This window comes from Gorilla gorilla, chromosome 6 (assembly GCF_029281585.2).
Source record: "Gorilla gorilla gorilla isolate KB3781 chromosome 6, NHGRI_mGorGor1-v2.1_pri, whole genome shotgun sequence".
In the NCBI taxonomy this organism is placed as follows: Eukaryota; Metazoa; Chordata; class Mammalia; order Primates; family Hominidae; genus Gorilla; species Gorilla gorilla.
Window position 1 is genome coordinate 96,036,304 of NC_073230.2, and position 27,316 is coordinate 96,063,619.

General features: G+C 36.9%; 1 protein-coding gene across 4 annotated transcripts in view; it reads left to right on the forward strand.

Annotated features, from left to right (window-relative positions):
* CDK6 (cyclin dependent kinase 6) overlaps positions 1 to 27,316 on the forward strand; it is a 232,455-nt gene that overhangs the window by 42,181 nt on the left and 162,958 nt on the right. For all 4 annotated transcript variants that reach the window (XM_031013016.3, XM_055346580.2, XM_055346582.2 and 1 more), the window contains exon 3: positions 19,995 to 20,130. In XM_031013016.3, coding sequence (XP_030868876.1) covers positions 19,995 to 20,130 — 136 coding nt within the window. The remainder of the gene's footprint in view (positions 1 to 19,994; positions 20,131 to 27,316) is intronic.

A 27,316-nucleotide genomic window follows, 5' to 3' on the forward strand; every position in this document is an offset into this window, starting at 1 on the left:
GTTCAGGCTTCTTCCAAAAATACAGTACACTCTCTTATAGGACAACTGAATATTTTTATTAATTCATATTATATATCCATTCAGCAATCATGGCTGAGCACCCCCAATGAGTCAGGTATGTTGTGGTAGCACAGAGGAGTCCTGGCTGTGGGAGAGGGAGGGTGGAAGGGGAGACAGTAAGGATATGGAGAATGTGTGAGCAGAATCTTTGAAGATGAGTAGGGACGTCACCAGATGGACAGAGAAAAAGAGAGCTTTCTAGGCAGCAGTAACAGCTTGTGTTGAGGCACAGCACAAAAACCACGCACATTCTAGCAACTGTAAGTATTTTTAGGATCCAATAAAAGATGAGGATGGAGTGGCGAGTGGGGCAAGATCACGAGTGACCTAATAAGCCATGGGATGGGGTATGCAGTGTTTAAGAGTGAGGGTTCTCTTGCTTGGTTATCCGAGTACAAATCCTGGCTCTCTCATTTACAGTCTTTAGGATGCTGGGCAATTTACTAAACTTCTATACCTTAATTCTTCTCATCTGTGAAAGAGATGATGGTACCTACATTATAGGGTAAAGAGATTTAAATACATAAAACAAATAAAATTATTAGCATCGTGTCTGACACACAGTAAGCACTTAATAAATGTTAGCTATTTCTTCTGCTACTTTATCCAGTGGATAAAAGACAATAGAAGGATTTTAAAGAGCAGAACACACTTCTTTATCTTATATACACCACTGACCACTTCTTTCTTCTTGAAACTGACTCTTGCCTTGATTTTTTTAAACAGCTCTATTGAGACATACTTGACATGCAAAGCAATTCACCCATTTAAAGCGCTTGATTCAGTGTTTTTACTATATTTACAGGGTTGTGCAACCATTGTTAAACAGTCTGATTTTAGAACCTTTTCATTCTCCCTCAAAGAAACCCCATACCCATTAGCAGCCATTCCCCACTTTTCCCCAACCCCCACACCCCTGGCCCTAGGCAGCCACTAATCTACTTTCTGTTTCTGTAGATTTGCCTACTCTGGCCATTTCTTACAAATGAATGAACATTTTTAATTTTGATGAATCCGTAGTGATCTGTTCTTTCTAATATTGCTTATGTTTTTGGTGTTATAGTTAAGATATTGCCTAACCCAGGGTCACAAAGATTTACTGCTGTGTTTTTTTCTAAGAGTTTTATAGTTTTAGCTCTTACATTTAGGTTTCTGATCCATTTTAAGTTAATTTCTGTGTATATTGTGAGGTTAGGATCCAATTTCATTCTTTTGCATGTAGATATCCAGTTATCCCAGCATCATTTGTTGAAAAGATTATTCTTTCCTGAGTGAATGGTCTTGGCACTTTTGTTGAAAATTCATTTAGCATAAACATGAAAGTTAATTTCTGCACTCTAAATTATATTTCATTGATCTGTTTGTTTATCTTTATGCCAGTACCATACTGTCTTAAGTACTACAGCTCATGGTAAGTTTTGAAATTGAGAAGTGTGAGTCTTCGAACATTGTTTTTCTTTTTGAAGATTGTTTTTTGCTATTCTGGGTTCCTTGCATTTTCATATGAAGTTTAGGATCAGCTTGTCAATTTTTACTAAAAAGCCAGCTGGGATTTTGATATGGATTGCATTGAAGCTCTAGATCAATTTGGGGAGTATTGCCTCTTAACAATATCAAGTCTTCCTGATCCATGAATACGGATGTCCTTCCATTTATTTAGCTCTTTTATTTCTTGCAATATTGTTTTGTAGTTTTCACTGTACAGAGAACTCTTGTTAAATTTATACGTATTTTGTTGCTTTTGATGATGCCATACACTGAATTTTTTTTAATTCCCTTGATGTTTTACAATATCGTTTTCTTCATCTATTTTCTTGCTCACCTCTCTGATTCATCTAGGGATGCTATTCTGCTTGTTTTATGTTTTGCCTCCAAGATTCCGTCTCATCTGGAGGCTGATAACTTCCCAAACTATTGCTTGACTTGTGTCTGGAGCTCTGAGAAGTATATGTTTACAGTTGTTTATTGGACTTTACCACCTGAATGTCACAGACATCTCAAATTAATCTTTTCCAGACTGAGCTCATTAATTACTTCGCTCATCTTATTTTCATCTCTTCTTATGGCCTTTGGAAATAGTACTGTCATCTACCTTGTCTAAACCAAAATCTGAAAGTCATTTCAAACTTCTCTTTCAACTTGTACATTCTGGTAGGTTACCAGATCTTCTGGATTCCACCTCCTAGATATCACTATGGGAGTATAAATTGGTACAATCTTCTGTCAGGTGGTTTGGATCAAGAACTTTCAAAAAATGTATATATTTTGATTCAGAAAAAGTGTATACCATTTTATTTTTAAGATGCCACTTCTAGGAATTTATCATAAGATAATAATGAGCCAATGTTACAAGAACAGGGAAATGGTCTAATAAATTACATGTAGAATATAATTTAGTGCAACCTAAAAATGGAGATAGATTTGTGAAAGTGGTTGGTACACTTAAACTTTTTTAATTGCAAAGCATGATTCAACTTTGTTTAACAACAGTAGAAAATAAGTTCTAAGAGAGCAGGGATCTTGCCTGATGATCCTGATAGACAGCTGAAGAGTATAATGTGCTCAGTCAATATTTGTTAGTTGTATTGGTCTCTCTCTGCTGCTACTATTTCTGTAACCAATCTGTCTATATTTTTTACCTGGGCTTTTGCAGACACTTCCTACTTGTTTTCCTCACCTCCAATTTTATTCTCCTATAATCCAACTTCCATTCTGCAACCAGAGTAGTATTTCCAAGTGACACATCCTACCATAGCATCGTTCATTGTAAAAGTCCTTTGCTTTTTTCCCAGTGCCCATAAGATAATTTCCAGACTTCTTAGCCTGGATTACTAAACTCTCATAATTTCACTTCTGTGTACTTTTCCAGCTCTTCTCTTGCCATTTTCCAAGATAATCACCAAATCATGCCAGACTATCCGCAATTCCCCAAATATGAATTTTTCTGTGTACCTACATACCTTTGGACATGCTGTTCCTTCTGCCAGGACCATGCCAAACTTCCTTTGTTTATCTGGCATATTCCAGACTGTCCTATGAGACTCAGCTCCCCAGCCACTTCCCCTCGAGGTATGTTGAATGCCTCTTCTTCGGGGCCTCCAACACCACTTGAACTTTTTTACAATTCTTAATGTATATACATTCCTCTAGGGCTGGAGAGTTAGCCAGGGCAAGCCTGTCTATTCCTCTGACTTCAACTCATCATCTTACTGCTGCACTGACTTCTCCTATATTCTACCTCAGGGCTTTGCAGTGTTGGTCTGAGGCCTGGTACCAATTTTCCATCATCTGTGATGCAATTAGAAAAATAGGGCCCTGTGGTAAATTTTTCAGAAAGCTAAATCTATTCGCATTTGGGATATTAAAATATGCTTTATTTATGAAGTGATATTGATAGTAGATGGTAGAGTATATTAATGTCTTTAGTTGGCAATGTTCTGTCAGAGCTGTAAAGTTGTTGGAAAGTTTCCAGGCCTCTGAAAACCAAAGATCTGGGAACACTGCTGTATCTCATGAGGGTGGCACCAAGTCCCCAAAGTCAAAAGCATGTGAGTCATCCTTGGCTTCTCCTTCCCCATCCCTCCACCCCCGCCACATTTAGACACTTAGCAAGTCCTGCCAACTCAACCTCCTAAATATTTCTGGAATCTGCACTCTCCTCTCCATCCTTGCTGCCAATTCCTTAGAACAGGCCTTCTTTACTTTCCCTGTACTACTTACTGCAGCAACGGTCTCCTTACAGGTGGTCTTACCACACTTCCCCTTACCCATGCCATCAGATTGGGCTCTTTGAAAACCATAAAAAATAGTTGCCCACTTTCCAGAGGAACAAAGTTCTTTATAGCATACAAAGTTTCTCTCCAATGGGACTTCTTGCTGTGCTCCTGCTCACACTTTCTTTGGTTTCAAGTGCCCTTTCTTTGCCACTTGCTTGGGTAACTCTTGATACTCTGACAGTTAAATTGTCATTTCTTCTACAAAGTTTTCCTCCACATATGGATGGGTTGCTTCTTTTTATCATTTCTTAAAATTCCATAGGTATATACATAAGAGACAGAAAGATGTATGTGTGTGTGTGTGTGCGGATTTGAATAAGTATATGTGTATACACTTATGTGTATCTGTGTATACCACACACATACATACCTCAGCATTTACAGAATAGTTGATACTTTGTCTACTTTTCCCACTAGACTCTGAATAACTTAAGACATTTTATTTTACCCTTTGATTTTTCTATCCCTAGCACCTAATCTAATGCTTAGAAAATAACAAATATTTAATAAACGTTTGCTGGTTAAATGCATTTGTTCAATGCTATCGATCAGATTTTTACTGTGGAAGGCTCACTGACCAGAGTAAGGGATGAGTACAAAGAGTCTCAGGGCATTTGGGAAACAGGATAAAGGCCCTTTGTAGAAAACTAGCCAAGAGTGTTGAGTGCCTGAGCTCAGGGAAGTGGCAGTGGATGGAAAAATATTTAGGTGGTGGAATTGGTGGTTGATTGAACATGTGGGGAAATGAAACAATCTACGATTATTTGAAGGTTTCTGGGTTTAGAAAATTATTTGGATGGGGGTGTGATTCACCAAGGGGAATGAACTGTGTTCTAGACATTTTGAAATTGAGATGTTCAGAGTATTGGTTGAAGTTGTCCAAGAGATAACTGGGTATGGAGTTTGGAGAGAGTACTATTTTGGAGAGACAAGTTGGAGATTTACCAACCTCTAGGTACTCTTTGAAGCTGTGACCATAAAGGAGATAACTATCATCTGTTGCCGATTAGATTGTCATAGTGGTGGTGGTACATTGGGTAAGAAGAGAATAGGTCCAGGAGATCTTGATATTGAAGGTCCAGATCAAGAAGGAGAGAGGCCTGTGAAGGTTTCTAATTTAGATCTTGGTTCTGCCTCTTGTCTCTGTTCTATCATGCTTGAACAAATTATTCTATGAATCTTAGCTTCTTCATCTGTAAAATGAGAGTAATAGGATATACTTTATAAGGATATTGAAAGGATTGAATAAGTTTCCATATATTAAATCCCTGCCACAGTCCCAGGCTCACTGTAGGGGCTCTTAAGTGGTAAATTCAAGAAAATGTTCCTCAAGATATGAGCAGTTTCAAAACAAAGAATTTTTTAGTGGTTACCCCAGAGATTACAATTAACATCTTCAACTTATAACAATCCAGTTTGAGTTGATACTATTTCAGCTTTAATAGTATATAAAACTTTTTTTTGTACAGTTCTGTCCTTTCTCCTTCATGTTGTTATTGTCACAAATTACATGTTCATACGTTGTGTGGCCATTAACGTAGACTTATAATTACTGTCATATGCATTTGTTTTTTAAATCATATTTTAAAAGTTACAAACCACTTACCTATGTAGTTAGTTACCTTTGCCAGTGTTCTTTGTTTCTTCATATGGCTCCATGTTACTGTCTAATGTTCTTTTATTTCGGCCTGAAGGACTCCCTTTAGCATTTCCTGTAGGGCAGATCTATTGGCAAAAAACTCCCTCAGCTTTTGTTTATCTGAGAATGTCTTAATTTTGCCTTCATCTTTGAAGGATGGTTCTGCCAGATATAGAATTCTTGGTTAACAGGTTTCTTTTTTCTTCCAGCACTTCTTTATTTATTTATTAGAAACAGAGTGTCACTCTTACATCCAGGCTAGAGTGCAGTGGTGCAGTCATAGTTCACTGTAGCCTCAAACTTCTGGGCTCAAATGATCTTTCTGTCTCAGCCTCCTGAGTAGCTAGGACTACAAGCATGTGCCACCACGACCAGTTAATTTAAAAAAAAATCTTTTGTAGAGATGAGGGGGGTCTTTGTGTTACCCAGGCAGGTCTCAAACTCCTAGATTCAAGTGGTCCTCTTGCCTAGGCCTCCCAAAGTGTTGAGATTACGTGCATGAGCCACCATGCCTGGCTGCTTCCAGCACTTTCAAATTGCCATCCCACTGCCTTCTGCCCTCCATAGTTTCTGATGAGAAGTAGTTGTTCATCTTATTGCAGATCCCTTGTGTGTGATGAGTTGCTTCTCTCTTGCTGCTTTCAAGATTCTCTCTTTGTCTTTGGTTTTCATAGTTTAATTACAATGTGCCTCATTGTGGATCTTTTGGTCTCATCTGCATGTACTTAGTAAACACTCAAATAAGTGATCATAATAATGGTGCAGAATTAAATGATTATAATTTAATGGTAACAGTAATGACCATGAATCATCTACCAGTTAAACATAATATTGTGCTTAAAAAGTCAAGAAAATGTTCAATGCATGTTACCAAGAATTCCACTAAAACTTTAATTTTAAAAAATAGTTTAGGGAATTAAGATGGGTAAGAATCAATTATCTAAAACATTCACTTACATGGGACAACCAGATGACTAATAGATTATTAGTATATGAGGTGTTCCTGTGGTTCTTTGCAAAAGAAAACATCTGCCTTGAAATAGATAAACTTGCAGTTACATTTACAAATTATCTCCCACAGTTTTCATTGGTGTTAACACCATGAAACATTTTCCTTATTATCTGAGATACTTCTAGAACAAAGATCAAACTCTAAAATAAAATGGACTTATAGAAATATAGCAAATCATAATTTAATTTTTATAAGTGTTTGCACCTGAACAAAACAACCCAATTTTAGATCCTTAAGTTTAGAAGTTGGTAGAAATACCAGTTCTTCCAGCTTCTCCAACTGCAGTGTGTTTTCTAATATTTTAATATAGTTTGTCATTGGTGATCTTAAAATATATTTCTAGAATTTTTCTTAGTTCTCAACACAATAATTCCCAGAAATTTTGCTGGAATAGATCTAATTTAAAAATATAAGATGTTATATTTTAATTTTTATAAGGATCTTTATTTTTGACCAAGCTTTATTTTGGTTGCTTGCACCTTGTTACATTACGAAGGGTACTGAATTCTACCATGTAGGATTTTTTTTCTTGGTTTATTTAAGAAACATTAGAGTAATCTGAAGACTTTGTGAGCCATCATTGTTTCTCTTTTGTTTCCTGGTAGTCTGTTACTTTGACCTTTTTCACCAAGTATCAGAAAAATAATTTTTTCTCATATTCTTTTTTGTCGAGTCACTCCATATTGGGAGGGGATTGAAAAGCACATACTTCAATGAGGCAGTAATGCATACATATTATTTTTTCTCTTAGAACAATATTTTAAGATTTGTAGAGATTTCAGGATTCTAAGAGAACAAAACATAAAAAATTTATGTTCTAGGATGACAAACATAAACAATTCTAAATACAAAAGAATTTATGTTTTTTACATGTTTAATTTTTAAAACTGCATTTCAGGATTGATGATTAGGATTTCCTCATTAATTCAGAGGAACAGATTGAAGAAAAGTACGTGAGTGGTAGGAGAAAAAAATCTGAATTGAAAAATAGGCTTTTATGATTCTTATTTTTTAAATAATTTTTTTACTAAAAATTAATAGGTTCTCACAGTAGAAAGTTTAGATGAGCAAATAGCAGAAAACAACCATTCCAAAATCTTATCACCCAGAAATAACCACTGGCTACATTTTTTTTTTTTTTTTTGTGATGGAGTCTCACTTACTCTGTTGCCCAGGTTGGAGTGTGGTGGCACAACCTCTGCCCACGGCAACCTCCGCCTCCCAGGTTCAAGTGATTCTCCTGCCTCAGCCTCCTGAGTAGCTGAGATTACAGACATGCGCCACCACACCCGGCTAATTTTTGTATTTTTTGTGGAGAGTGTTTCACCATGTTGGCCAGGCTGATCTCGAACTCCTGACCTCAAGTGATCCACCCCCCCTCAGCCTCCCAGAGTGCTGGGATTACAGGGGTGAGCCACTGCACCCAGCCATGTCTTGATTTATCTTTCTACCATTATGTTTACATATGTGGAATCATACTGTACACACTCTTTTGAAACTTGCATTTTTAAAAATAATATATTGTGAATGTCTTTCCATTTTCAATAAAGATGTATCAGTACCATTATTTTAAGAGCCACATTATATATATATACATATATATTATATATCATATATAATGTATATGTGTGTGTATATATACAATATATATACACCCACAGAGCCAGATTATTTATATATATATGTATACACACACACACACACACACACACACACACACACAGCCAGATTATTCTTCAGAAAGGTTTTTATCAGTTTGTATTCCCACAGTGATGTGGGCTCATTTTCATAAACAAGTGTTGTGCAGTTTTGTCATTAAACAAGTTTGTTTTTAACCCAGTTTGGAAGGTTTAGTGTTTCACTGAGGTTTTCATTTGTGTTGCTTTAAGTTACTAAGGTTTAACATTTTCTTGTATGTTTATGATCAAAAGTTTCCTTAAAAGGAACTAACTTCAGTGGTTGTTTTATTAGATCAGTACCTAATCATAAGTACCTGAGTGAATTAATGCTGGGATGAATTTACTCACCTATTAAGGATGTGATTATGAAAGGTTTTTGGCTTACAGTGTAGGTAAAGCTTGGTTGGCTTTCTTCTAAGACACAGCAGACAGTCTTCATTACAGGCGGCTGCCTAGTTTTGGCTGCTTAGTCATTTTTCCTCAAGAGAGGCCCAAAGCTGGAGAACAGGGCTTTCACAGGTCAGAAATGGACAGAGAACTAAATGTTGAAAGTTGTCCAGAATGTTCCACACTCTATCTGACTTAAGCCAGAGCTGTTCGCTTTGCTTTTAAAAATACACTTAACTCACTTATTTCTGAGATCAGAATCTCTTTTTCAAGCTCTGTCGGGTGAATTGAAGTGTGCTTTTTTTCTAACTAGTCAAGGGAAGAATGTAAGAGGGTTTGGGATATCAGCAGTGTTCGCTTTTTAACATTTTTCCTGTGAATTTTCTGAACTTCTTTTTTTCAGCCCACCATGTAAAGTATGTGTTGGGATCTCTTAATTTACCAAAAACATTTTGGCTTTGGCATTCCCACAGTGCCTGTCAGCAGGGTATCTCATTTGTCACAGAGTCTCCCCATCACTGACCTCTGCTTTACTGCAGCTCCAAATGGTGTGCTGCATTCAGAGGCAGAATAACAGAGTGGTTAGAAAATCAGATTCTGGAGCCAGACAGTCTGATTTCAAAGCCCATCTCCACTACTTACTGTCTTTGTACTTTAGGCAAAGTATTAAACCTCTCTACCACTGTTGCTTTCTGTTTTTTGTTTTTAAACAGCTTTATTGAGATGGAATTTACATACAATAAAATGCACCTGTGTAAGACTTCAGGTCAGTATACTTACTGAGTTGCACAGCTATCACCATGATCTAAATTTAGGAAATTTTGATCACTCCAAGAAGAAACCCAGTACACATTATCAGTCCCCATTCCTCCACACTCTCCCACTGCTCATTGTCCCAGGCAACCACAAATCCACTTTCAATTTCTATAGATCTACCTGCTCTGAATATTTCATATAAATGAAATAATGGAATACATAGGCTTTTGTGACTGGCTTCTTTCTCCTAGCATAATCCCTTTAAGGTTTATCCATGTCATAGCATGTATTTGTTCTTCATTTCTTTCTATTACTAAATAGTGTTCCATTGTATGGATATACCACACCTTGTTTATGCATTCATCAGTTGATGGACATTTGGGTTATTTACAGTTTTGGGCTATCACGAATGATGCCGCAGTGAATATTTGTTTACCTTCACTGCGTCATCATTCAGTGAACATTTATGTTTATTTCTTCGTCTCTAAAATGAGTACTATCTCATACAGTTGTTAAGATTTTTTAATTAACTAGTGAATACAATATTTTAGTGTTTGAGTCTTCGTTTAACAGCAGTTACAAAATCTGGCTTACTCAGAATGCCACGCTTTCCTAATGACATCTTGAAGTATCCTCACTTTTACTTTATTTTACTTTGACTTTTCCCTAAGTTATAATTTAGAAAAATTTCATTTATTCAATAAATATTTATTGAACACCTGTGTATCAGACATGGCTGTGGGTGCCATTGAGAAATGAAAGAAAAGAATAAGCAAAACACAAAGAGGCACCACTAATTTAAGGCTATCTTTAGTTTGCTACTCTGTCATCTCTGACCTGCCAGTAGGGCTTGGGACTTGAGTTCCCCTCACCCCATCCTCTCACCAAAAGCCACAGGTTTTGGGGTCTCTCAGTCCATTCACTCTTGTTAGGCCCTTATTTTGTCCATCATATTTATGTTTTTGGAGTGGCTGATTGAAGGTAACTGTTAAGGAAAGACTAAAAGTTCATCATGTCTAGGTGGAGACCTCAAGAGGCAAACAGTGCCCTGTTCCTGACCTATAGCTGAGGTTGGTGAATTGTTCTTTATACTAATCTAGACCTAATAGTTCCTAATTTTCTCCATTGGCAGGTCTCTTCTTTTTGTAGAGTTGGCTGTGTTCTCTTTGAACTTCCAAATCTATTTTGTATTGGAACTGGACTCACCAAAATTATCAACTGATTATTGTTTGGCTGCCTACAGAAAACAGCTATTGTTTAGCTGTTTTCTTTCTCTTGTCTTTGGGGAGATAATGATCCACATGGTTAGTGACTTTGAGTTCACTTAACTCCAAGTAGGATTTTGCCCCTGCTACCATTCTCTTCCCTGCAAGACAACAAATCGCATTTTATGATATGCCTTCTTTGTGGCAGCTCTAAAGCTTTTTTTTTCCCCATAATAGCATGTAGTTAGCATAGCAGAGTGATGCTGCAGCCTTACTCTTTTCTCTGCCTTTCATTCAGATGAAATGCATTAGCAGTTTGAAGAATTGTGTTTGATGACGTATAAGTGCCTGTAGTGCTTGCTGTAGGACTATGGAAGAAGTTGAATTCTATTATTTAACGTCCAGTTCAGGAATTGATCTGGAATGAGGAGAGGGGTACATAGGCATCCCATATACGCATTAAGCCATCCTAAATAGCTTGTTTCAGGCCCAGCTAGTAGTACATCAGTTCTGTTGCTGATCGTGTGGTAGGAATGTGTTTCCATATACATAGTTTTACTGTTTGTTCTATTTTCAAAATTTACTATAGTGCAAGAGTCACATCTTGTAAACTTGCCCAGTTTAGGGGATTCCCATTCCACATGTAAAACATTTTTTGGTTAACAGATTCAGAAGATATTAACTCCTAGAGCCACAGTGCCAGGTCTATATAGATAGAAGCTGAAACTAGATTAATAGCAACTCTAAAGTTGGAAAGAAGATAAACAATGAAACTTTCTTATGAATACTCTCTTAAAGGCTATAGGAATAAAATGATTTAGTAAATAAGCGATGTTGACTTTGCCTTCCCTTGTCAGATAATAGCAGCCATAAACTTAACAGTTTAAATACAAAGGATTTCTGTGCTTTAGAGTTGGTTTGACATCCCTGTCCTTTTCCACTTTTCAGCAACAGCTAGTGGGAAAGGGGTTGTTTAATTGAAGGCTTCAGGAGAACGCACCTTGCACACTGGATTCAACCTTTAAATTAATTGAACCCTGTATCTTTGTATTATTTTTAAGGTATTTTTTCTCCTTGCTTCCTCTTACCATTGAGTTCTTTTCTACTCTATGTTTTATATTCCTGTTTGTGATAAACTTGTCCATCTGTCTTCTTCCTTCTGTGCTTTCCTCCATCCAGTGTCTCTATGGTCAGACCAGGAACCTCAAGTAGGGTCTGAGAGGAAGCTGCCTGGCTCCTTGGGAAGGATGGATTGATCTGGTTCTCTGCTGTCGGCTACTTTTGCCCAGTGGACATGCGAATGGAGGAGCCATTTAAGGTGAATAGATTCCCAGCCAAGTCAGAGAACTGGGACAGTCACTTTGAGGACACTGCTACTTCTTTTGTGCTTGAGCTTCACTCATTGTGTCTACTCTGTAGGATGTATTTGAGGCCAGATATTGACATTTTTAAGTCATTTAATCATTTCAAAATATTTATAGATGTCTTAGGACAATTTTTTGTTGCAAGTAATAAAAACCCAACTCAAGCTGGATAAGCAAAACACTGACTTCAGTGACTCACATAATTAATAAATCCAGGGGTAGATCAAACACAGTGGGCCCAGGTGTGGAAATAATGTCTTCCGGAATCTCTTGCCCACTGTCCCTTGTTCTGGCCCTCTTCTGCATCCCATAGTAGGTTCACTAAAATGGTGGCAAAGACAGCCATCAGTAGCTGCAGGCTGAGACTTTGCCAGTTTCATAATCCCAGTGTAGAGTTTTACTCTCCCAGAAGTCCTAGCAAAATTTCTGAGACTGATTATTATGCTCCTGTCCACCTCTGAATCATTCATCGTCACTCAATCCAGGGTTGTTCACATGCCATCCGTGGGCCCCTGCTGTTAAAACCAGATTGCCAGATTCTAGGACAGGAGTAGTTCCTCAACACAAAATAAGGGTGTGGCTTCCAGGAGAGGTAAATGGATGGAAAGGCAGAGACCATCTGTGGTTTACTTAATAGGATGTAGAATGAATTTACTTGATGTGATATATAAAGTTGTACATAGTGTTTATAGAATTTATTTGGTACTAATACATAGCCATACATCATTACCTGCATTTTTACTTGTAAGTCTTCTTTCCCACAACTAGATAGTAAAGCTTTTAAAAACAATACCTGTCATATCTATTGGAAACTCTAAAACTGAGTATAGTGCCTGCACATGGTAGGTGCTGGTAAATGTTTAATGGGTGCTGCTGAAATCGCAATTTGCTTCTAGCAGCATGCACATTATTGTTGGTGGCAAATACTCCTGGAGCTATACCATTTGGTGCTGGTTGAGAATAAGTGCACACAGAGTCCATATTTAATGAGCAAAAAAGAGAATACAGTGGCCCATATCCGTAGTGTAGGGCTAGTGAGATGTGTGAACATAAATTTGGTGCATACAAGCCATAGCCACAGAATATGCTTCATGCACTTAAGAGGAGGAGATTAGACATTTTTAAAAATTCTTCTCGATTCCAAATACTGGCTCTAGTTCAAGCAGAATTTTGTTGTGGCCCTTAGGTAGCTGTGCCAGACATCTCTCAGCTCTTGAACTATTTGATGTCCAAACATTGAAGAGAATGGGGGAAAAAAAAAGTGACCGGAAAAAAATCCTCATAGAACTTCCTGTGAATGGGTCAAAGTTTAATCACAGCAAATAATACAGATTTCCCTTTTATTGTAACCACAATAGAAAGGCAGGGCTTGTGTTTACAAAGCTTGTTGTTTGGGAGACCTTTGTAAATTGTAATCTTTGGAAATCCCAAACCTATTGGATGTAATCCCATCCATTAGATGAAGGCAACTTGCCTATGCAATAGTTCCAGAAGAGCAAGTTAAATTGAGAACATGAACAGGAAGTAGTCATTAAGAATTACAATGGGTAGGATGCAGAGTTAATTCACAGAGATATTTTGTTATTAGATAATTACATCACTAGGACAGCTGGAAAACTGAGTGCTGTGCTGGACTGCAAGCCTTGTTCTCTGCCCTGCAGCTGGCGGGTCAGGACAATAGAGACAGCAAGAGAACTTACTTTGTGGGAGAGTTAGGGGCTTGGCCAACTTAATTGTGAAATGATAACGACCTATCTGCCTTTTTTGGATTGCATTTTGCACAGCTAAACTGAAGGCATAGCCTTAGTTAATGCCAATAACCAGTTTGCACTTTGACTTTTTGAACATTCACTTGGATCACATTATGCTAAGCTCTAATGGATAAATATTTAATGGTAATTTTCCTTTCCTTTAAAAGTCATCTGAGATATTTTGTTCATATTCAATACATTGTGATTACATTTTTCTTATGGAACTGCTGTCATGTAATTCTTGAAATGGTATTTTTGTCAGGTTACAGATTAGCAAAAATTTAAAAAAAAAGGTTTTAGAAAGTCTTAAAATATTGGTCAATATAAGGAATCATGCAGTTGTAGCTATTTTCCAGTTTTTTGGGGGTTTTTTTGTTTTTTTCTTGTTGTTGTTGTTGTTGTTTGTTTTGTTTTGTTTTGTTTTGAGATGGAGTCTCGCTCATTGCCCAGGCTGGATGGAGTGCAGTGGCACGGTCTCGGCTCACTGCAAGCTCTGCCTCCCAGGTTCACGCCATTCTCCTGCCTCAGCCTCCCAAGTAGCTGGGACTACAGGCGCCTGCCACCACGCCCGGCTAATTTTTTTGTATTTTTAATAGAGATGGGGTTTCACCGCGTTAGCCAGGTTGGTCTCGATCTCCTGACCTCGTGAGCCGCCCTCCTCGGGCTCCCAAAGTGCTAGGATTACAGGCGTGAGCCACCGCGCCCAGCCTATTTTCCAGTTTTTACATTCAAGTGTTCAGACCTGTCTGGCTCTTTTGTTTTGCAAGTGTAAGGGTTCTAGGTAGCCTAGCCCCATTCCTTATTGATTTATATAAATACATTATAGATTGTTTACCTCTAGCCAAATACCAGGGATTTTAATTCATCCTTAGCTCAGTTGTTTTATATGAAACTCATTTGTTATATTAAAGTTTCTGGCCGGGCACAGAGGCTCACGCCTGTAATCCCAGCACTTTGGGAGGCCAAGGCAGGTGGATCACTTGAGGTCAGGAGTTCGAGGCCAGCCTGGCCAACATGGTGAAACCCATCCTTACTAAAAATACAAAAATTAGCCAGGCATGATGGTGCATGCCTGTAGTCCCAGCTACTCGGGAGGCTGAGGCAGGAGAATCACTTGAACCCAGGAGGCTGCAGTGAGCCAAGATTGCACCACTGCACTCCAGCCTGGACAACAGAGTGAGACTCCATCTTAAAAGAAAAATAAGAATAAAAATAAAGTTTCTGTTTTCTCTTTATTGCCCACCAAAGTGACTATTATTTGATTTGGGGCAATTCCAGAGGGAGTCATTGTACACAAAAAAAAGCATCATAAATATTATACTCTAGCATTTCTAAGATTAATGTTTACAACCGTTGATTCAAAATGCATTTCCTACCCATTGTGACTAATATAACTGTTAATTTTTACTACAATGTTTACTAACCATTAATCAGACATAATTTAAGTCAGACAAAATTTCATAGTTTTGTGAAGAGCAATATTTCCCCAGATGTCTTCCATGGAGTACTAGGTCTGTAGGATGTGGATGGCTAGCCAGCACTGGAGCCAAAAAAGAGAGTATCCTACAGGCACCCTTAGGACTCTGATGTCCCTTGATGCCCTTTGTGAATGTCTGAGGAGTCTCTAATATGCTCCATTTCCCAAATGAAGTTAATAATAATGGCACCTTAAAAATTAAAAAGGATTATTTCCTTGAACCTGGAGGAGTCACTTCTACCTAATACCATTTTTTAAGAATATGCAAGTATATACATTAAAATTTATGTGAAAATGTTCTGCTCTATGGACTATTACACATCTCTTTAAAATTCCATGTTTTAAAAACTACCAATTGAAATGAGTCCTTTTTTCTCCAAGGTTTATCATTTAGGACAATTAGTAGTGGCTTCAGTGAGCTCACCTTTCGTATCTTGAGCATCCATTGAAACTGAGGCCTGGAGTCCAGTTGCTGCAGGTGGCATCAGTGAGTCTTAATATTTTGAAGAGAGCATTATAACTCTGAGGAAAGCAACTTGGGTGGGTTAGATGTTATTTTTAAATTGTGTCGTGCAAAGAGTGCTTGAAAACGGTTTCAGTGAGATGAAGCAACAGGGCATACTGCCAGGGTTGTTAGGTAACTTCTAAGACAACGGTCCAGGGGGCAGATGACTTTTTGTTTCAGCAGTATTTTAGGATCACTTTATTCTCCAGTTATGCCCCCGTCAGAATTTTTTCTCTTTTGGAAATTACTATAATATCTTTTATATATATATATATATATATGATAAACTATAAATGCAGTAAGAACTGGAGTTACTAAAATTACTATTGATTCCAGGTAGTGGTAAGCAATGTAATTTTTTCACTAAATATATTAATTATAATGGGAAATATTTCTAAAGTAATGTTTCAGAAACACAACTGAAATGGTCATAGTATGAAACAGCTCTGTGTTTGTATTTGACTTTAGGGACATGCCATTTTTGGTTCACTGCTCTTTTATTTTATTACAAAAATACAAGCAACAGATATAAAGAAAGTTGGGGATTGTGGAACTCCATTTTCTTTTTCAATAGGAAGAAAAGAGTGAAGTTGTCCAAGTATGTGGATTTAATAGCAATAAGCTGGCTTTAAAAAGCCTGTGAATAGTTGTAGTTATCTTGAATTATCAAGCCAAAAGAACTGTTTTGATAAATTTCCCACATATTAAATCCATGCATGATAGCAATCATATTTTTAGAGTGTGAGACTTAATATGATTTATGGTACTATCTTTAACAAATCTGTTAAGAGTTTTTACTTTATTGGAATAATTTTCCAGAATAAGTAACATTAGGGGAAAATATTAAGTTTAGGAATGGATATTAAAACTTAAAAACCAGAATGTTTAGAAGTAGATAAATGTGAGGAAAAAATTTTCAATGGATTCTGGTTAATTTTAATGGAGTTGTATAATTCACCCCAAACTGCCCATAATTAAAAAGAAGCTTGGATCTGGCTATGAAGCATGTGTAGTTGTTGGTGTTCTGTTTTTTGACCTGCCAGATTTAACCTAATTACAGTGGTGGGGTTTTTTTGTTAAGTGTTTTTTGGTTTTGGTTTTGGTTTTTTTTTTCGTTTCCTTTAAAATTTAGTGTAGATTCACAGAGAAGTCCAAATGTGGGGTCCATAAAGCCCAGAAATGCAGAAGGATGACATGGTGAACCAGCAAGGCATTAAAAGTTTAACAGAGGTCCTAGGAATACAACCCAAAAGGGATGTGAAGGACCTCTTTAAGGAGAACCACAAACCAGTGCTCAAGGAAATAAGAGAGGACATAAACAAATGGAAAAACATTCCATGCTCATGGACACAAAGAATCAATATTGTGAAAATCGCCATACTGCCTAAAGTAATTTATATATTCAATGCTAACCCCATCAAGCTACCGTTGACTTTCTTCACAGAATTAGAAAAAACTACTTTAAATTTCATATAGAACCAAAAAAGAGTCTGTATAGCCAAGACAATCCTAAGCAAAAAGAACAAAGCTGGAGGCATCATGCTACCTGACTTTAAACTATACTACAAGGCTACAGTAACCAAAACAGCATGGTACTGGTACCAAAACAAATATATAGACCAATGGAACAGAACAGAGGCCTCAGAAATAATGCCACATGGCTGGGCATGGTGGCTCACACCTGTAATCCCAACACTTTAGGAGGCCGAGGTGGGCAGGTCACCTAAGGTCGGGAGCTTGAGACCAGTCTGACCAACATGGAGTAACCCCATCTCTACTAAAAATATAAAATTAGCCGGGCGTGGTGGCCCATGCCTGTAATCCCAGCCACTCGGGTGGGAGTAGTACTTGGCTGAGGCAGGAGAATCGCTTGAACCCGGGAGGCGGAGGTTGTGGTGAGCCGAGATGTGCCATTGCACTCCAGCCTGGGCAACAAGAGCGAAACTCCTTCACAAAAAGGAAAAAAAAAAAAAAAAAACAAGAAAGAATGACACATATCTACAACCATCTGATCTTTGACAAACCTGACAAAAACAAGGAATGGGGAAATGATACCCTATTTAATAAATGATGTTGGGAAAACTGGCTAGCCATATGCAGAAAACTGAAACTGGACCCCTTCCTTATACCTTATACAAAAAGTAATTCAAGCTGGATTAAAGACTTAAATGTAAGACCTAAAACCATAAAAACCCTAGAAGAAAACCTAGGCAGTACCATTCAGGACACAAGCATGGGCAAAGACTTCATGACTGAAACACCAAAAGCAATGGCAACAAAAGCCAAAATTGACAAATGGGATATAATTAAACTAAAGAGCTTCTGCACAGCAAAATAAACTATCATCAGTGAACGGGCAACCTACAGAATGGGAGAAAATTTTTGCAATCTATCCATCTGACAAAGGGCTAATATCCAGAATCTACAGGGAACTTAAAACAAATTTACAAGAAAAAAACAACCCCATCAAGAAGTGGACAAAGGATATGAACAGACATTTCTCAAAAGAAGACATTTATGTGGCTAACAAACATACGAAAAAAAAACTCATCATCACTGTTCATTAGAGAAATGCAAATCAAAACCACAATGAGATGCCATCTCACACCAGTTAGAATGGCAATCATTAAAAAGTCAGGAAACAACAGATGCTGGAGAGGATGTGGAGAAACAGGAATGCTTTTACACTGTTGGTGGGAGTGTAAATTAGTTCAACCATTGTGGAAGACAGTGTGGCAATTCCTTAAGGATCTAGAACCAGAAATACCATTTGATCCAGTGATCCCATTACTGAGTATATACCCAAAGGATTATAAATCATTCTGCTGTAAAGACACATGCACGCATATGTTTATTGCAGCACTGTTCACAATAGCAAAGACTTGGAATCAACCCAAATGCCCATCAATGATAGACTGGATAAAGAAAATATGGCACATATACACCATGGAATACTATGCACGCATAAAAAATGATGGGTTCATGTCCTTTGCAGGGACATGGATGAAGCTGGAAGCCATCATTCTCAGCAAACTAACACAGGAACAGAAAACCAAACACTCATGTTCTCACTCATAAGTGGGAGTTGAACAATGAGAACACATGGACACAGGGTTGGGAACATCACACACCACGGCCTGTCGGGGTGGGGGGGTTAGGGGAGGGATAGCATTAGGAGAAATACCTAATGTAGATGATGGGTTGAAGGGTGCAGCAAACCACCATAGCACGTGTATACCTATGTAACAAACCTGCACATTCTGCACATGTATCCCAGAACTTAAAATATAATAAAAATTAACGGAGGTAATATGTAAGCAGGATAATTGATAGTCAACCCTGTGCATTAGTTATTGGACTCTATGCACATTTATAGTTTCTTTGAAGAAGGCATTTATTCAATTTTTTTAAAAAATTAAAGTAATATGAATAGTATTTTATTAGCTTTTTCTTAGTATTTATATTACATTCTTGTTAAGAAATGTACTTACAGCTTGTTTATGGGTAGTTTAATTCTTCAAACATTTGGTGAGAATCTGTTGTGCTAAATAGTGTACTGTGGTTGAAACTAAAGGAAATTTTGTCCTTTGGCTTGAATATTCTTTTGACTCCTGAAGGCTTAGTTTTTAAAACTTAAATTTTGTCTTATTTTAAGATTTTTATGGAAGAAACTGGATTCACCCATCCAAAACATTTGTTAATCTGTTGCTTTATTATTTAAGGGCAATATAGTTTACCAATGCAGGTCCCCCTACCCCTGAAAAAAAAGTTTAAATTTTACAATGTTGATTAACATGGTAATGGAATTTTAAAAACTAAGAATGTATGCCCTTTCCAGGGAATGATTTGACTCAGCAGGATGAGGGCTGTCTTAGAAATAAACTAAATTTCTCCATATTCCATCATATTTGTTTTCACAGACATGGTTGTGACACCTTAAATTCCAGGAAAATCTTGATTACAACATTCAGCATCTCCAAAGGATGCTCAATCTATCTCTAGTAATTCTCAAACTGTGAGCTAAGAAGAAACATATTTTGCCTAGACATCAAGTTTTTGAAATTATCCCCATTGGCAAGTTCTATCTAAGGTCCTAACTAAGGAAACTCTCCAAGCATTCTTGTGCTCCAAGCGCGTTGCTTTCTCATTGTTACTATAGATGTTCTCATGCTTAACCGCACACTCTGAGTGCCCCTCTCCTGAACTTCATGTTGTTATTAAAGTATCAGATCTCATTTGATATCTTTACATATGATCACAAGAAATGATCAACACTGGCCTTTTTTTTTCTATTATGAGACCAAATTGAGCGATATGTATAAAACATACAGGTTACTTCTTTGCTTATTGCCACCTACTTAACCTCTTTGTTTTTTCTTCTAGGTTGTTTGATGTGTGCACAGTGTCACGAACAGACAGAGAAACCAAACTAACTTTAGTGTTTGAACATGTCGATCAAGACTTGACCACTTACTTGGATAAAGTTCCAGAGCCTGGAGTGCCCACTGAAACCATAAAGGTATCAAGAATCATCTTCATGTCTTATCAGGCAGTCAACTATTATAGTCTGTTAAGCAATGGCTTTCTTTCCTTATGAAAATTGCCACAATTACAACTTTTAGAATTCGGTATATAGTTAAAAAAATCAAAGAAAATGTTCAAAGATTGGGATATATTCCAGTTCATCAACTAAGTGAGATGTTCAAAGTACAGACATATGTATTCTAGTTCATTAATTTTAGAACTAAGTGGAAAAAAAAACCTTTAGTTCTAATGCATATTAAAATTATTTTAAAATACCTAGTTGTACATTGTCTTAGACCTTAGGAAACATAGTTTAGTAAGTATAGCTCAGTCTTCTTCTGATGGTTTATTGTCTATGAGAGACATAATTTGAACATTATTCATGAGCACATTGTATATTATGATTGTATAATAACTCCAGGACAACCTATGCTATGTGAATCTGAAATATTACTTGTTAGGCCCTCCTTCTTTCTTCATTTCTCTTATTCATAAAACGTTTATAGGGAAGCCTAAGTAACCAGATACTATGCCAAACTCCTGGGATTCAAAGATGATTGAGACATGCTTTCTATCCTTAGAGGTCAGTAAACTAGATGCAGTATATTGACTGGAAGTTCTTCCTACCTTTAAGTCTAATGGAAAATGCTGCTGATAAAGTTTTGTTGTTATTTGCATTCTGCTTAACTGAACTTCCCGGTAGATCTTTTAGATTTATACACATCATGTGCGGGTCTTCCTGAAAACCTTTTTGTCTGTGTGAATTAGGTAGCTTAAACAGACTCCTGCCTTATCATTCGTTGTTTAGAAATGAGTTATAGAATTCACCATCATTCTAGATAGAAGTTAATAGCTAAAAATAGTTAATCTTCTCAACAGACTAAGAAATGTCTTTAGTGATAGCTAAATGACGTTCTCAGATACTGACTGATACATTTAGAATTTGACATATTAAATGATTTATTCCTTTTGTTTTAGATTAATATTATATTTTTTCCCATCTGGCTCTCATTAAAGAATCTGGTGCTTAACAATAGTCCCATTTCTTCCTGAGCAGTTTCAAGGACATTAAGGCCCTCCAAATGTAGGTATGCCTGATAGTTACCTGTTCTTGGCCATCTTCTGTCTGTGCACCCCTCTTTCCTCTGGCATTCTATTCCACCCCTGAAGCTTTAGTTCTCTCCTTTATGAGTTTGTCAGAAACCCTGTGTTCAGCATGCAGAGCAGGGCATAGTCCTTTTTCTTATACAGTTTTCTAGCCAAATTGGACTGCTCATCATTCTCTTAGTATGATCTGTGATTTTCCACCTTGGTGGCCTTCCTTCTCATGCCATTTCTTTTGCTCCTTCTCACCAGGCTATCTACCTAAATTTTTCAAGTGCCGTCTCAAATGCCGTTTGATCAACTCTTATAGCTGGATGTAATCTCACATGCTTATAACACTTGTTCTGCATATCTCTACCTCTTTATCTTGTTTTCTACCTTTAATTGGGATTTTTTAATGTACATATCTCATGTATTCAATCATCCTCATGTCCTGACAGTGTCTTACACAATGGTTTATACACATAGGTACAAAGTAAATAAGACACATTGTCAAGCTTTCTTTAGATATAAGTATTTTCAAAATTATTTTTAAAATGACTTTCAAAGGCTTTAAACATAGACTATCAAAAAATCATTGACATTTTCTGATACATTTCTAAGTTCAAAGTTATTTGGGGAGTATCTTTTTTTTAAAAAAACAGACAGATGAGGCAACCATATATTTTATATCTTACATTACCACCTACATAGATCTTTTGAGCATTATATTAAATTATCCTAGTATATTGGAGGCTACTGAGTGGAATCATTTGCAAAGGAATCTGTGCAGTTAAAATGTTGATAAGCCAGAGTGGTTTACTAGACTCAGGTTTGATCAGGCAGGAGTAGAAATGAATTGGAATGGGGGGAATCTCAAGGGTGAGGGTGGAGGGGCAAGCAGGATAGGAAAAGGAACAGGCAGAAGGGTGGTCACCAAAGTAAGAAAGGGGAGGAGAAGACAGGGGGCAGTGGCTGAGCCAGGATGGAGCTGGAGGCTTGCTAGAAGGGGGTGATTGTTGCCAGAAGCTCTTGAACAAGATGACATTAAAAGTTAATTTTTTTTTTTTTTTTAGCTTTTTGTCTATCTCCAGGAAAGGGAATGTCACTTCATTCCGTGTTGAACAGGGATTGTCCTGGAGGCTGTTAAATTTCTTCAGCCATTAGGATTAGCACCCCTTGATCCAAATTGTCAGATAAGAGGTGGAGTTGGGGGCAAGGTGCTCTAGTTATTGAAGGTTTGTGGCTAATGTTGTATTGATGTTTTCATAGTAAAATAAACCATAGTCAAATGAAATATTTCGGGCAGTTAACTTATATGTTAGTGGTTAATCAAACATTTTTTGCTAACTTAAAAGCTAATTAGAAGACTCTTTTATCTTCATTCTTAATTTAAAAAAAAATTCTGAACTATACTAACCTACTTTCCTTCCTTATTAAATATAAGGTTTTTTAAAAAATAATTTGAGTGTTTGTGATGCTTTAAGGTCATTGTTGAAAACTTGAATAATCATTTAAAAGCATAATAAAACCATCAAATGGATAGTTTTAGGCTGAATATATAACTGATACAAAATTATTTTTAATCAACACTCGTATCTTTTGTTTCTGTGATTGACTTGTTTTTAAGAATTGGAATGCAGAATAAACAGCTGCTAAGTAGGAGAATCTGAATTCTGGTTAATTGAAATTTTAAAGCACACAACCAGAGAACAGAAATATTTTGTTGTTATATAGGCTCATTTATGGGAAGCCTTAATAACTAGATCAAGCAAATATTGTTATTCTGAACAACCTATTGGGAACACAGAAATTGATTCTTCATATAGAATGCTCTGTTGCAATAAGAGCTTCTCTGACTATACTCGTACAGATATTTATTGAATATTCACTCTGTGCAGGGAGGGTTCTGTGCTAGGCAGTTCAGGGACACAAAATTGAATTAGGCATGAGAAAGAGAGGACCTGCTCTGAAGGACCTTTAGAGTATAAGAGAAGAGATAAAATGCAAACACAAGCCTGTGGTACACATTCTGTGTGGTTATTTAAGTAGTTTAGGGGTATTTTCAAGTAAAGAACAGACTACTTATGTATAAGTAAGCACAGTCTATATTGTGCCAAACTATTTTTTAAATACTTAAATATAAATTACTTTTCAAAGTATCCAAATCATAGGTATTAATATTGACATTGTCTTGCATAGATTAAAACATATCATGTTGTTAAATAATTATACATATCTAAGATATTTTTATTTTTTTTTGAGACGGAGTCACATGTCTAAGATATTTTATTTTTATTTATTTTTTTTTGAGACGGAGTCACACATCTAAGATATTTTATTTTTATTTATTTATTTATTTATTTTAAGACGGAGTCACCAGGCTGGAGTGCAGTGGCGCGATCTCAACTCACTGCAACCTCTGCCTCCCGGGTTCAAGCGATTCTCCTGCCTCAGCCTCCTGAGTAGCTGGGATTACAGGCACGGGCCACCACGCATTGGCTAATTTTGTATTTTTAGTAGAGACCGGGTTTCACCATGTTGGTCAGGCTGGTCTCGAACTACTGACCTCGAGATCCGCCCACCTCTTGGCCTCCCAAAGTGCTGGGATTACAAGCATGAGCTACCATGCCTGGCCAGATATTTTAACATGAAATATATATAAAATAGAAAATCAAAACAAGACCTCATCTAAGATCATTTAAGCTCAGGGGATTTTCCTCTACCCACTTTCCTCTACCCAGTGTCGTGTTTTCTGTGGCACTGTTTACCAGTTAACAGGCCACTGAAACTCAGGATATTCTAATGCACATTCAGGACATAAATTGCATTAGTTGGGCAGTACTTGGATAAAACTAGGATGCTCCATGGTGTCTTACTAGATATCATAGTGGTAACATCATTTTGCTTATCATTTCATCAACACGTTTGTTAGAAAAGAGCCCATGATGATCTTATTTTTCTAGCTTACTTATATCACCTAACAATTTTTGAAGTGCACTTAAATGCCATTTGTTTTCGAAAAATAAAAAAGACATTAAACCACACCATAAGCCATAAGTACTCATAAAGGTTGATAGTTGGGTAAACTTATTGGGGAAACTCTAATTATTGCACGGTGCTCATGTGGGACTTTAATAAAGTACATTAAGAGTATAGGCCTGAACTGAAAATTTTCATTGAGAAGTTCATGAGAATAAAATAAAATCATAGGTGATTCTTTCCAACATCATTAAATATACCTTATTCTAAAAAAAAAAAAAAGCATACATAGAAATCACATTCATACTTCATCTTGGGGTTTTCATCACATTATTTTACCTCTTTTCTTGATGTCCTTTAGGTGCATCCATTCTTGGTTGACAATGACATTTGCATAAAGCAGCCTGTTGGCTGCTGTCCTGTGAAGTCAACAGATATTCTAATTTTCCCTCATAGACTTATTGTTGACATATCTGGCTTTCCTCTTTCTAATTCAGGATATTATCTTTGGGTCTGTTTACTTGTGGAGGAGTTCAGTGCCATCTTTATTAAATTTTTATTGGCTCATTTGAGATTTAATATTGCCTTCCTGGGTTTCCATGCTGAGATTTATGAGGCAATAATTGACACCTTAATGTTTGTGTTATTTTTTCTTTTAGAGTACATGATAAATTCAGAGTATCTATATTTATATAGCACCTTCCATTTATGGAGCTTTATGAGAAAAAAACAGCTCTCAGATTTTTATTTTTCTCTTTCATGCTTTCATCTGCCATCCTATGAGAGAGGGTCAGAAAGAACTATAAAGAAATTTCCTCACCATTTTTCTTAGTCATTTGTAACTGCCGCCCAGAAAAAGAACTGTACACTGCAAGATACAGATGGAGAGAGACTCTTATGTAAAATATTCTCCTGTACAGGCTTTTCCAAATGTAATGCCCTCTTTTACTAAATCATTCATTTGGTATTTAGTCTTGTCTGTATAATACATTAATCTTTCCTAGGATATGACCTGGCTTCTCAACTATTTTATAAACTCTTTGAAAACCTAGAATTATTCTGTGGACATTCTGTGCATGAAACATGTTTGATAAAAAAAAATGTTTGATGCAATTGTCAATATAGTTTCACAAGTTTGAGGCACTGAAAGGTCACACAAAAGAACAGCAGCCTCTAAAATAGGACAGGGTTCTTTGAGCTCAAGACCATATGGCCTCTTTTGATGATTCAATCTTGGAATAAATTTTTTTTATTTATGTATCTTTATGATAAATGAATTCTATAGAGCTTGAGAGGGCCAGAAAAGCTCCAGGTTCATGTCTGTGTGGGTCGTTTTCTCTGTGAATTAGATTTCATTTTATCTTCAATTGAATGTTTCTTAGAGTTTTCTATTGGTTGTAATATTTTTAGTAAGAGATAAAACACACTATTAGGTTTATTTTACAAAACCCAGACTTCAGAAACTGACACACACTGTTAATAGCACCTGTTTTTTGCCTCTGGGAAATATCTGTTTTCGTGAATAATATCTGCTTGCAGTAAACAGTGGCTCTGATGTCAGTATGGGATGCCCAGGGCTGATTCATCTTTCTCAATTTGACATAATGCAAAGTGACTGACTGGTCCCTGTACTGCAGATGAGGAAAGCCTCTCAGATCTTCTTCTCTTCTCACTCCTAAAGGAGTCAAGCCATGGCCCCTCTCAGCTCCTGGTGGTCTCCATTTTGCCTGAATTACGAGCAGGTGATTTGTCTCATCTTTGCAGGACACAGAGCAAATTAACATGAAAATATCGCTTCCCAGAAAACAAGGCAGGCTTGAATGCCCTGTCGCTGCTGGTCATTAGCCATCTGCCACCGACACTCATACTCTGTTTATCACATTTGAAATTCAGAGCAGATGTTGCATAATAAGGTGATCCCAAAAACAAGGCAAGAAATTCAAAGAACAAATACTCTACCATAATGATAAAGATCTTGGAAGGAAATTTTTTTCAATCTAATATCATAGCTGCACTAATTGAATAGACCATGTTTTTAAAAACACACACACATCTCTCCTGGTATTTGATGCAAACTACTTTTCATAGTAACAGGAAATAATTTTAAAAAGAAAGTACATTTGTGAAAGATACCTGAGAGGACTGTTCAATAAAATCTCTTTAAAGAAGCAAAGTCGAATGTTGGAATAACATAGTTCTGGTGTAAAAGACCTCATAGATCAGTGATGCCATCTTTTACTGTAAGATGGGCCTTGACCTACAGCAATTTGACTTAAAATAGTTCACTCCTCACAGTATAGTAGATCTTTCAAGGCTTTTAACTTGCCAACGTGGTTTCCCAGTTTATTTTCTTTTTGGCACTCAAGACTCTGTGTTTTCTATATCCTTTCTTTTCACTGTTTACCCCTCTACAAACTCCCACCACCGCTATCAGCCTCCCACCTTCAGCATCCCTTGACTCTCCAGAACTCTGCCCCAGCTTACCCTGGCCTTAGGCTCTCTCCAACCTGAGTCCCAAGATTCTTTCATTTTTAGTTCTTCTGCCCTTCTCCGTTAATGTAGCTTTTTACAGGATTGGTTATTATAATGTTTTACCTAGTTGATTTATGCACATTGTAGACCCTTATTATGCCTTATTCAAAGTATATCACTTATAGTATATTAACTATGGTGTTTAGAGACATTCTGTTTTTTTAAAAAACAGGCATCCAAACTTTTACCAGGAATGTGACCTATGTTCTGTGGAAGACGAGCTTTTAATATAGTCTTTTGACTCCAAAGAAATATTTTCTCCACAGAAACCACAACTTTACTGCCCCTCCCCACTCTGCACCCCTCTGCCCCCACACATACTGAGAGTTTTGAAATTTGGGGTTTTTTTTTAAAGACTATACTGCTAAGCAAAAATTAAGCAGCCAGCCTGAGAGTAGACAGGGGGATAAATCAAAGCAGTGCCAGCAGCTGACCACTGAGTGGAATAGGAGAGATGATTTGAAGGATGGAAGAATAGTGAGTCAATACTGAGTATATTCCAAATTCAGGGGGAAATGTAGAGTGAGTGAGCTCTTAACAACTGTGGGAGTTTATACTACTAAACTCAGAAGCCCAGATCTAAA